General features: G+C 36.5%; 1 protein-coding gene across 1 annotated transcript; it reads left to right on the top strand.

The window, feature by feature from the left end:
* The first annotated feature begins 731 nt into the window (after positions 1-731).
* LOC114258116 (carbamoyl phosphate synthase arginine-specific large chain, chloroplastic) lies at positions 732-7,796 on the top strand. The gene is made up of 3 exons (XM_028197977.2): positions 732-2,339; positions 3,901-4,593; positions 6,114-7,796. The coding sequence occupies exons 1-3, from the start codon at positions 969-971 to the stop codon at positions 7,662-7,664; spliced, it is 3,615 nt and encodes a 1,204-aa protein (XP_028053778.2). The 5' UTR covers positions 732-968; the 3' UTR covers positions 7,665-7,796.
* Positions 7,797-13,021: the final 5,225 nt, after the last annotated feature.

The raw sequence follows: 13,021 nt of genomic DNA, 5'->3' as shown, positions 1-13,021 counted from the left end.
TTAATGGAGCAGGGTAGGAGTCATCTGCTCTATTAAAGTAGTGAGTGAAGGAGAAGTTTTACTACTGACAGACATAAATAATTACAGTAGCTATTGTCGTTTTTTGACGTGAATTTTGCTGATCGTTGAAGAGCGGCCTTATCTTCTGTAGATTTTGTCTTTTTCTGCTGAGTATGTTGATGTCAATAATTGATGTGGACATATGTATACTTGGATGATGGAGTGTATTTTCAAGGCTAATCTTTTGTGGATACAAAAAAGATACAAAAATTTAAAAAGTCAAAAAATCTAAAATCCTATAAAATTAAAAGTCCAAAATAGTAAATGAAATATGAACTTTCTGACTTTGCGACTATAACACTTCCTAGATCTGTAAAAATGGTATGTTTAGTTTGGCTTTGTAGAGTGATTTTGGAAATTTTTTTTCTAAAAAGTTTGTTTGGTTTGTAATTTTTTCAAAACAATTTCTAAAATCACTTTCTCTCTTTTACACATCAATCAATCACTTTTTCTCTCTTCTCTCTTTTTCTCAATTGTTTTTTCTCTCTCACACATCTACTTAATTACAACAAAATATCAAATCATTCCACACTCCAAAACTACTTTCAAAATACACAACTAAACAAATTAAAAAAATTTCTAAACTCTCTTCTCAAAATAATTTTTAAAAATTACACTCACAAAACCAAACCAAACCAAACCAAACATACCCTAAATAAAATTTACGAGATAAACAGTTGTAGTTAACGTTGTTAGTTTCACAAAGTAACACAAATGAGGAAAGAATAGTGATGCGGAGTGGAGCCGCGCATCCTCAAAACCCTAGCGCATGCAGTAGGTCGTCAATATTCTCTCTCTCTCTCTCTCTCTCTCTCTCTCTCTCCATATATATATATATATATATATATCCATCTTCTTGAGAAATTTCTTGTGAACATTGTTCATAGAGAGGCGAGAGTGATTGCGGGATGGCTCATTGCATGAACCACTTGGACAATGCAACTTCTAACTTCATTTCATCATCATCTCTTCTCACTCCTTCCAAATCCTATTCCTCCAAACCCAACTCTCTCTCCCTCTTTTTCATCTCCAAGAAATCACCATGCATGACCAATTCCTCATACTTGAATCTCCAATCTCGGCTCTCAATTGCGCGATCGCCGAGACTCTGCAAGAGAGTGATCTCTGTGCGAAGCGAGAAAGCCAATAATGATTCGACGAATCGAGGAGGCGGAGGAGGAGGAGGAGGGTTTCACAACTCTCAAATTGGTAAAAGAACCGACATTAAGAAGATTCTGATTCTGGGTGCTGGGCCGATTGTGATCGGTCAAGCTTGTGAGTTCGATTACTCTGGAACTCAAGCTTGTAAAGCTCTTAAGGAAGAAGGTTATGAGGTTGTTTTAATCAATTCCAACCCTGCTACGATCATGACTGATCCTGATTTGGCTGATAGGACTTACATTGCGCCAATGACACCTGAACTTGTCGAGCAAGTGCTCGAGAAAGAGCGGCCCGACGCTCTATTGCCCACGATGGGCGGTCAGACCGCTCTTAATCTTGCGGTGGCATTGGCGGAGAGAGGGTCTCTTGAGAAATATGGTGTTGAGTTAATTGGAGCAAAGCTTGAAGCAATTAAGAAAGCAGAAGATAGAGAATTGTTCAAGCAAGCTATGAAGAATATTGGGATCAAAACACCACCTTCGGGTATTGGGAATACACTCGATGAGTGTATCGAAATCGCGAGTTCAATCGGGAAATTCCCGTTGATTATACGACCCGCCTTCACTTTGGGTGGAACGGGAGGTGGGATTGCTTATAACAGGGAGGAATTTGAATCGATTTGTAAGTCCGGGCTTGCTGCTAGCTTGACATCACAGGTTCTGGTGGAGAAATCTCTGTTGGGATGGAAGGAATATGAGCTTGAGGTTATGAGAGATTTGGCAGACAATGTGGTTATTATATGCTCAATTGAGAATATTGATCCAATGGGCGTTCATACTGGGGATTCAATCACTGTTGCCCCTGCACAGACCTTGACAGACAAGGAGTACCAGCGGCTTAGGGATTACTCAATTGCCATTATAAGAGAAATAGGAGTTGAATGTGGTGGTTCAAACGTTCAATTCGCCATCAATCCTCAAGATGGAGAAGTTATGGTAATTGAAATGAATCCTAGAGTGTCAAGGTCCTCAGCTCTGGCATCAAAGGCTACTGGTTTCCCAATCGCGAAGATGGCTGCCAAGTTATCAGTCGGATACTCGTTGGATCATATTCCTAACGACATCACAAAGAAAACACCTGCTAGTTTTGAGCCTTCCATAGATTATGTGGTGACAAAGGCAAGTCTTTCTCGGTTCTGTTGTACTTACTCATTATCTCTACTTGTGTTCTTTTCTTTTTTTCTTCTTCTTGTTCCTTGCATATACTTGTGTCATTTATGTTAGCGTTCAATATAGACATCAAGTAATGAATAGTAGAGTACTATGTAAATACGTAAGTATTATTCCTGGTAAGCCTTGATCTTAGATTGCAATTGACGATGGAAATATATAAGAATAAGAACTAAAGTCTGAGCATTTTTGCTAAAATTGAAGTATGTATATCAGCTCGTCAGTAAAACATTGAAGTTGTGTTTGGTTTTGATAATTGTTAGAGATAACTTTCATAAACTAGTGAGAGTGTGTATCTTATCCTCTGCTCATGTCATGAATCCGGTGTTGGTATCGTTTTATCCATTATATAACTGGATGCTTACAGCATCCTCTATAATTTTCGAGAAATACCCATGTAAAGGATTCTTTCTCATGAAAGCACAATATAAAGTACATATAAAATTCTCGATTCTATCGGTGCTTATTATTTCAATTGTCATCTCTTGAAGGTCCATGATTCTCCTTTAGAATATTGAGACTTGAATTTTTATTCATCGGTAAGTTAATAAAATTTTGCAAATGATCCATATTTTTGTGTTTCTTGCTCCTTTATATTCTCTAATTGTTAAAAAAAAAAAAACCAAAAAAAAAAAAACTGCCATTAATTTTTTTTTACTTCTAGACCCTTTTCTTTCAATATCCTTGACCATGCCAGATTGATGGATAAGCAAGTTGCTTTAGATCGTTTCCATGAGGATCTTTGCATGGAACTAAAAAATACTTCTCTCGATTACATATTGTTGAGAACACTACCTGATGAGGATCAATTGTATGATCCACTTCTATCAGCTAGTCTTAGGCAAACCTTTAATGAGAATCCTTTTCCTATTTGTGATTAACCCTGAGATGTTGAACAAGTCAACCATGAGTGAGGAAGACATTGCATTTCATATAGTCTATAACTCTCATCTGACTCATACCCACTTATGAGTATCATTAATACATTCGTTCATTTGTGTCTGGACGATTTTCTTATCCTAAAATTATCATGAATTTTGAGTCTGAGGTTGAATCACCACCTAACAACTTGATAAATCAGTAGTAACCGTGATGCTTATAATAATCCTTTGACCTTTGTCCCTTTTATTTATTTGTCTATTTATTTTTATTCCCTCCATTTATCAAGTACTATACCCAGTAAATGGTTGTTTGGACTCTATTTTTCTGTTTTTTAGTTAGATATTATTTTGAACTTTGATGAAAGTGTAATTTTATTTTGGGGTTTTCTTGCAATAGCTTCCTTTTATATGTTAATGTACTTTTGTACTCTAGCAGCTATAAAGCATCCTCAATTAGCTTTACAAATTATTCCTGGAAACTATTATGAGCCATGCATGTTTTTGCTGTTAATTTTCATGCGCCTTTTAAGTCATGTATTATTATTCATTTACTTGAGCTTTATTTTATTCTTTTGTCGCTAATTAAAAAAAAAAAATTGACTATCTTTTTTATTGCATAAATTATGTAGATACCCCGGTTTGCATTTGAGAAGTTCCCTGGTTCTCAGCCAATTCTGACAACCCAGATGAAATCTGTTGGTGAATCCATGGCACTAGGCCGCACATTCCAAGAATCTTTTCAGAAAGCAGTTCGATCATTGGAATGTGGTTACTCTGGATGGGGTTGTGCGCAGGTTAAAGAACTAGATTGGGATTGGGATCAGCTAAAGTACAGCCTTCGAGTCCCTAACCCAGATCGTGTCCATGCCATATACGCTGCAATGAAGAGGGGGATGAAGGTGGATGACATTCATGAACTGAGTTTCATTGACAAATGGTTCCTCACTCAGCTGAAAGAACTGGTGGATGTGGAACAATACCTTATGGCTCAGAGTTTGTCTCATTTGACAAAGGATGATTTTTATGAAGTGAAGAGGAGAGGTTTTAGTGATAAGCAGATAGCTTTTGCAACAAAATCCACTGAGAAAGAAGTTCGGTTAAGGCGTTTATCTGTGGGTGTCACTCCAGCATATAAACGTGTTGATACCTGTGCTGCGGAATTCGAGGCCAATACTCCTTATATGTACTCTTCCTATGATTTTGAGTGTGAATCAACTCCCACACAAAAGAAGAAGGTTTTAATCTTAGGTGGAGGACCAAATCGGATTGGTCAGGGTATTGAGTTTGATTACTGTTGCTGCCATACATCCTTTGCCCTTCAGGTTTGTTTCTTCCTTTAGGGTGATTCTATTTACACCACACAATCATCACGTAACGCACCCCATTTTCTTTCTTTCTCTCTCTCTCTTTTTTTTTTTTTTTGTCACAGTCTTATCCCTATCTAAAATTACTAAAAAAGACTCAATCCTTAAACCCTAATTTCTCAATGCACCCACTCTTCCCCACCATCTCTGCCGGCCACCACCATTGCCACTGGTCCAACTCCATCATCAGTGCCAACCTACACCGTTGCTGCCGCCACTTACCTCCACCCCCATACCATCATCACATCGCGATTTATAAAAAAAATGTAGGACATGATACGAATTTATATTTTTATAAATTTGTTATATGTTAAAAATAGAATAGTTTATTCATATATAATGAAAAAAAAGCAACATAACACTAATTAAAATTAAGAAACCATCGGACTGGGGGAAAACCTTGAATTAATCGTGGTGCACTTGCGGGAAACTCCTTGCTGAGGGCCTATGCAACCCTGGAGATTAGTCTGGCTTTGATCCGGACACTCTAGTGCCAATAAATAAAAAAAACAAAAAAAAATTAAGAAACCATATATTCCATTGATTTATGTAACAATTGCATCCTAAAGAATACAAAACAATTGTAGAACATTGAAATAGACGTAATGTATTTATCTTATAAATGTTTCAAAATATATTTAGAGTGCATAAGTTACATTCTGAAAAAAAAAAGAACATTTTTACTATGAAAAGATTCATCACATAGGTTGTGTTTGAAGGCTTCAAAAGTACCGCCAAAGTGTCAGCAAAGTGTTGTTGATAAAGTGTTTGATATTATGAATTAAAAATTTTAATTAAGACACGTTGAAGAAGTGTTGAGCACACTTTTAGGAGTGTCTGCAAAGTGTCGGTGTCCGACATCACACACCTCCTCCATAGAAGTGTCCGTATTTCTTAGATTCTACTTGTATCCAACAAAGGAATACATTAGATTTCTAAGACAACCAAAAGCAGATGAAAATTGTAGGATGTTTTGATTTGTACTTTGCTATCTTGAAATTGGGTAAACCTTGTAAATTCATTGAAATCAAATAAGCAATCCAGAGTTGGAATATACCTGCTCTATTTTCAATGGCCCATATTCCCGAAAAATTATACAGCCATTGTACTGAATGGGAACATATTGATGTCATAAAGCTTGTCACTTGTTAAAAAAATCCCATTTATGTACATATTCATATATGTATGTGTTGGATTGTGGTTTTGTTGTTTTTTCTTGGTCTCTCTTTCTCCCCCTCCTTCTCGGATTGGAAAACCAAAATTTTATAGCACTGATGGCCTACAAAAGAGCCATGTATATGCTATTTGTTCAGAAAAGCATGAAAAGGAGAAGTCACACACAAAAGCCTGCTGACTGTATTAATTGCATGCATTCACACTGATTATGCATAACAATGTTACTCTGGTGTTTTCACTTTTGGTATTGTTTTCATTTGTGTATGATCTTTGATTTTTTATTAATTTTCTTCCCAATGCAGGATGCAGGCTATGAAACAATCATGATGAATTCAAATCCAGAGACAGTATCTACTGATTATGATACAAGTGATCGGCTCTACTTTGAACCTCTGACACTTGAAGATGTTTGTAACATTATTGACTTGGAACGACCCGATGGCATTATTGTGCAGTTTGGAGGTCAAACCCCCCTAAAACTGGCTCTTTCAATTCAGCACTACTTGGAAGAGTACAAGCCTGTATGTGCCAGTGGTACTGGGTATGTTCGCATTTGGGGTACATCACCTGATTCCATTGATGCTGCTGAGGACAGAGAAAGGTTCAATGCAATCCTTCAGGAGCTAGAAATTGAACAGCCGAAAGGAGGAATTGCCAAGAGTGACGCCGATGCACTTGCTATTGCGATGGAAATTGGCTACCCAGTTGTTGTCCGGCCTTCCTATGTACTGGGTGGCCGGGCAATGGAGATTGTTTATAGTGACAAGAAGCTTGTGACCTACCTTGAGAATGCTGTAGAGGTGGACCCAGACTGTCCTGTCTTGATTGACAAATATTTATCTGATGCTATAGAGATTGATGTTGATGTGCTGGCAGACTCGCATGGTAATGTTGTGATTGGTGGGATAATGGAGCATATTGAGCAGGCTGGGGTCCATTCTGGTGACTCAGCGTGCTCAATTCCAACAAAAACTGTCTCCTCTACATGCTTGGATACAATTAGATCATGGACTGTGAAATTGGCAAAAAGGTTAAATGTGTGTGGACTCATGAACTGTCAATATGCAATTACAGCTTTTGGACAGGTTTTTTTGCTTGAGGCAAATCCCCGTGCATCCCGTACAGTTCCATTTGTGTCCAAGGCAATTGGGCACCCATTGGCTAAATATGCTTCTCTTGTCATGTCAGGAAAAACTCTTAATGACTTAGGTTTTACAAGAGAGGTAATACCCCGACATGTATCAGTTAAGGAAGTTGTTCTTCCATTTGAGAAATTCCAAGGCTGTGATGTTTTCTTGGGTCCCGAAATGCGTAGCACTGGTGAGGTGATGGGCATTGCCTTTGAGTTTTCAATTGCATTTGCAATGGCCTATATTGCTACTGGGCAGAAGCTACCAATTTCTGGCACTGTTTTCCTCAGCTTAAATGATATGACAAAGCCCCACCTTGCCACAATTGCCCGGGCCTTTTTAGGACTCGGATTCAGAATCGTTTCAACTTCTGGAACAGCTCATGTTCTTCAACTAGAAGGCATTTCAGTGGAGCGAGTGCTGAAAATCCATGAAGGGCGGCCACATGCTGGTGACAAGATTGCTAATGGGCAGATTCAATTGATGGTGATCACAAGTTCAGGTGATCAACTTGACGAGATTGATGGAAGAAATCTGAGGAGGATGGCTCTTGCCTACAAGGTTCCGATAATAACTACGGTTGCTGGAGCTTTGGCTACTGCAGATGCTATAAAGAGTTTGAAAAGTAGCACTCTCAAGATGGTTGCTCTTCAAGACTTCTTTGACATTGTGAAGGAAACAAAGAGTATAAAGAACTTTCAGTCCACGACTTCCTCTTTTTGAATATACTAGCTATTTGGTAAGGATTTGTTTTTAATTCTCTTTTCTGTGATGCTTTCTTTATTTGTCTCCATCAAAATTGTTTTTGACACACTTTTCTCCATCATTTGGTTTTAGGAAATTTTTGGCTTCTCATTTTGTGTGTGTGTGGTAGCTGCTAGAAACAAGTTAGGCAATGTCATGTTGAGATTCAGACTCCGTTTGTTTCAATGTAAAATATTTTACATCAAAACACAATTTTCATGTAAAACAATTTATTCAAAAAAATAATTTTCCTTACTATTTTTCAGTGTTTGGCTGATGTTTGTAAAATATTTTCCTAATACTCGTATTGCGCTTTCTCTATCTTGCAATTAGTTGTGGAAATTGAATTGACACTTGGAGAACCAGTCACTCACCTTTGCTGCCGCAAAACCCAATGAATGTTGCAAACAATGGTTTTCCCCAACTGTTGAGAGAGTCAAGCGAGTAAGCCGAAAATGACTTACGGAATTTTAAAACCAAAGTCATTTTTGGGCTTTTCATGAAAGTTATTTTTGTTATTTTTTATTTTTAACATGCTTTATTTCCAACCAAACAATGAAAAATGAGTAAAATATTATGTTGAAACAAATGGAGCCTCAATGTTGATTTAGAAGTGTAAAACAAATGTCTTATTTTGTTTCCTTGGTTTTGGGTTTTTGGCTTTTCAAGAAAGAATTTTCTACCAAACGAAGTCACTAATTTGATCTGTAATGCTTCCTAACACAGGTTTTACCATCATAAATTCCCTGCTTTTGTGGTGGGATAAAAATTGTTTGATGCTCAAATTTAACCGTTCACGAGTGAGTTATTGCTAATGTGTGTCTTAGTTTTAAAATTGATACAAGAGGCGATCCTGGTGTGGGTTTGAGTCACGAAATCAATCTCTCCACACACAAAAAAATTATATATATGGTGGGGGGAAAGGATGTAAGCAGGAACCTTGTGGAGTGAGTATGGCTTTTGTTGTTAACTTGATTTTCTAACTGTTACAGCTATTTGACACAATGTAGCTTACTGGTCTAACCCCACTAAAGAGGGGGTTGGATATATTGTCATTTTTGTTCATTTCGAAACAACTTGCTGTTTTGTGTGTATATTTTAACTTGCATTAATTTTATACATGATCTTGGCTTGATCTTGGTAGTCAAAAGTTGGTTAGCAGGCTTGATGGATCACATAGTCAATTCACTAGTTTCAATTGTGCAAGAAAAAAAAAAAAAAATTGCCTGCAGGACTTCTAATTTCAGCAAAATTTTGAATGCTTAAGATTTATTTTGTTGTGGATGTTCATTTGTTAATCAAAAGTTACCATTAAGAGGGTTTGGGGCTATGATCTACTGATTCTCAGTCTATTGGCCGATTGCATGTGTAAATAGCTTAGCATTCAGTGGTTACACTATAGTATCAATGACTTTTAACTTATTACTTCGATGATTTTTCCTTGTCGTTAAAAACTATTACAGATTTAGTTACTCTACATGTACTGATGTAGAAACAGAACTAGAACTCGTATTATTGGAAACTATTTAAAAATTGTGCAAGATTATGTTGTGATATGATGTTCCACGTTTAGATGGAAGATGGGGGTGTTGTCAGTGAGGTAAATCTGTCATTTCTTGTTTAGTTGCATGCTGTATGTGCAAATGTGCTTTTAATTGTGTTAGTGTTGTGTCGTATGATATGAGAAGTGCATGGCTTAGGATGTTGAAATGAAGTTCTCAACAGTGTGCTTCTATTTTACAATATTGTAGTTCAACTGTCCATTCATTTTGAGACGTGGGCGTTACACTCCCATAATAGAGGCCATCAGAAGGTTACAATTCTGAAATGTAACACTTCTCTGTGACCAACTTCCAAAATTATGTCAATGCAACTACCCAGAACTCTCTAAAACCCAACCAAACGAGGCATGTATGGTTTAAAATGACTTGTTTTTTGAGTTTCCAAACTAGTCCTCCAAACTTTGTCCAAAATTTGGCTCTTCATGTTAGGAAACTCCATATGGGAGGGGAACATTGAAGCACACCAATTTACTCATGAAAAAAAATTCAAGCTTTGTTAGGGGAAACAACAATTTATGTGCCCCGTGGGACATGCTACCTCAGTTAGAGAAATTAGCAGCCTCCCACATTTTGAAATTCCAAAAAATGGCCCTAAAATACACTAGATTCTTAAAGTGTGAACAAAATTCTAGTGATATCTGCTTGAAGTGGTGGTAGTTGGGAAACAGACCATAAAAGTATGCTACAAGTCTTGAGACATTTTTTTAAGAGCTGAAAAACAAAATAGTTTAAAGGAGGAGGGCCACAACCCCATTTTTTTTAAGAAGTGGAAAAGGACATTGATCAATATGGCTATGCTTTGTTTTATTTTATTTTACATTATAATAACTGAGGTTTGAAGAATTGGTAGACAAAAATTCTGAGCCATATTTGGATCCTCTTTCAGTTCTTTGAACAGGTGCAGGTAATAATACCTATGATGTACTGTTAATCAGCTTTAGACCTCTTTGCCTTCAAGTTTTTGGTATAAATTTCACTCTGATCCTGAGATATATAAAATACCGGCTTGGTAATCAGTATAAGCGTAAACTGTGTATCAAAAGTTATCGCTAGGGATAATTCTTACCATATTCATCAAGAATCTGAGTACCTCTTTCATCCTAAATGCATCATGAGTTCAGGGTACTCAATTTTTATACAGAATTGTGTGGGGAGATCTTTAACTTCATTGTGGTATAAAATTCCGGATTCTCCTGCATTCTTTTGAGATTCGTGGCCTTCTATCTTTCGCTTTGTCAGTCGCTAATCCTATTAGTTTACTAGTTTATTTATTTATTTATGTTTTGGAGGATTCAAAATATAGTTTATATGTGTAGCCCACTCCTAAGGGTGTGGGGAATGGGAGCCGCTAAGCAGTGGTTGCAACGGGTGGCAAATTGTACAGACATAAGCTAATGGATTGTTGCCACTATCACCCAACCTCATCTCTAGCGAAAGTTGAACCGCCGATCTCTCATACATTGGCTATTAATTGACTAGTTGTGCAAAGAGAAGAATGAAAAATGAACTTTTCTTTTTCTCCTGAGTACCACTGTAATGGGAGAATGTGAAAGGACTGGCATTGTCAGGAAAAAAACATGAACTATCAATTTTTTATGTAGCAAATGTGAAATATAGTGTTTGGTGGTGGACTTTGCACCCTTCTACTTTTTTGATATTGGGCATATTAGCTTTTTGATGAAGGTGTAGCAACTTTCATTGCGTTTGGTTCATACTTTTGTCCATATATGCATCACCACGCACTTCTTGGAGTGCTGGTATGGTATGGTAGTATGTTCTTACGTGATCTGTATTAGGAGAAAACTGCTTTATGCTTTTTCTGATTTCCTGGTTTCTATATTAAACTTATTGGCACTTGATGCACCATCTTGTGCAGAACTTTGGTGAATGTGTGGATTAGATGTGGTGTGGCCCAATAATTCTATGGACACAGAATCAAATATAGAGAGGCTTCTTTACTTACGGTGCTCGACCTACATTTTCTGTGGCCGATTTTGTGATTGATTTTATGTCTATAGAAACATACAGGATGAAATTTGGTCAACATATTCACCAAAGTTGTGCAAAAAAAAGGTTGTGTGAAGTAGTTTTATTTTGTTTTCTTTATTTCCTTGCATTGATACACGATTTTAAGCATTAACTTCTTGTCTCAAACTTTGTTATAGAAATAAGAGTGATGGAGATCCCCTCCAATCACCACCCCCACCACCCCCCACACACATGTGACAGGTGGTGATTGGAGGACAAGGGAAACAAAAAAAAAAAGAAAAAGAAAATCCAACCAATGAGAGAGAGAGAGGGGGTCAAAGGGGTGGAAAAAAAAGGGGTCTTAGACATTTTTATCTCCAATTAGAGAAGTGCAGTCCTGCTCAAGTGGGTTCGTGGGGTGCTTCACGACTCCATTATCAATATATAATTTGAGTTGTTTATTTTATAAGTCTCTACAAATAGATTATTGATTTAAAAATTTAGATTAATTTGATAATAGTAATCATATAGCTAATTTTTTTAATTTTGTCCTCCTAATGCCACCTCAATGACATGGCTATGACTCATGTGAAAACGATTTCAAACTCCTCTCCTCTCATCTTTAGCCCTCTTTAATTGTACATAATTGGGGTGGAATTAGGGGGGGTAAACTTGGAAGATGAATCGTTGTTCATAATTTTATTAGATTTGTCTTTAAAAGAATTGACAATCAATTTTAAAATTTGCCTTGTCATCTATTTTTTGTTTGATGAAATTATGTAATTATAATTATTGAATTAACATGATTTTTTCATGAATAATTACATATGAAATTATAAAATGAACGATTTAAATTTTTAAAGTGGGATTCGTGGACAGGATTGCCCTTCTCTCTAATGGGAGAGAAGTTAGCCCCGGCAAATATCTCCATTTGTGACAATTTTGACATCACAATCCAAAAGATACGAATATTGTGATATCTTTGTTTTTTTATTCAATATTATTCTCTCTTTCTTGGCAGCCTAACGCACAACTATGTGATCTCTAAATCGGATGAGAAAGTTCAAAGGACATTGAGCTGGAAAATCGTCATCTCCTTTCTTTGACTCAATATATGGTTCACTATGACTTGTTGACAGCAATTTCAAAGCCCCCCAACCATGAACACTTCATTAATTGAAGGATTCAAATTGAAAAGGTTTTAGTTAATTTTCTCTTGGAAATGTTGAATAGCCCCCTTTTTTTCTTTTCATGGCTTTGTTTGTACTCGGAAAATCAGACCATCTATCTTTTGAGAAGAACTTCAAATCTAAATCTAATTGTTTTCATCTATCAATAGGGATGATGGCTAAAAAACACCTTAACTCGTACGTCTCCCGATCTATTGGAATGGATTTGAGAGTTTCTTAACAGGATAAGATTTGTTAGAGTTTGAGTAGAAATGGAAAATTTGGTTTGGTTCACGTCCGGGTAGCGGAAGATTAAACCTAGCCCATCATCGATCTAATTGTATGTAATATTATTAATTTTTTATATTTTTTTTTATTAATGTCTAATTATATAAAATAATCTATAGGATTTTATTCTATTCTATTCTATTCTATTCTACCTCTTAATTCTCTTTTTATTCTGTAATCTCTATGTAGATCAACCAACGATGATTTATTTTGAAGTTCATGTACTTTATTTTTAGACGTCATTTGTTATTTTGAGCTATGAAATTACATTATTGAAATTTAATTTTGAAAATGTAAATTGAAAAACTAAGAATCGAGGCAGGTAGGGTAGGGAGGGGGAACAAGTCAA

Source organism: Camellia sinensis, chromosome 3 (genome assembly GCF_055761805.1).
Source record: "Camellia sinensis isolate YWXY chromosome 3, ASM5576180v1, whole genome shotgun sequence".
Lineage (NCBI taxonomy): Eukaryota > Viridiplantae > Streptophyta > Magnoliopsida > Ericales > Theaceae > Camellia > Camellia sinensis.
Note: the sequence above shows the minus strand (reverse complement) of the source record. Positions and strands in the feature narration are given on the sequence as shown.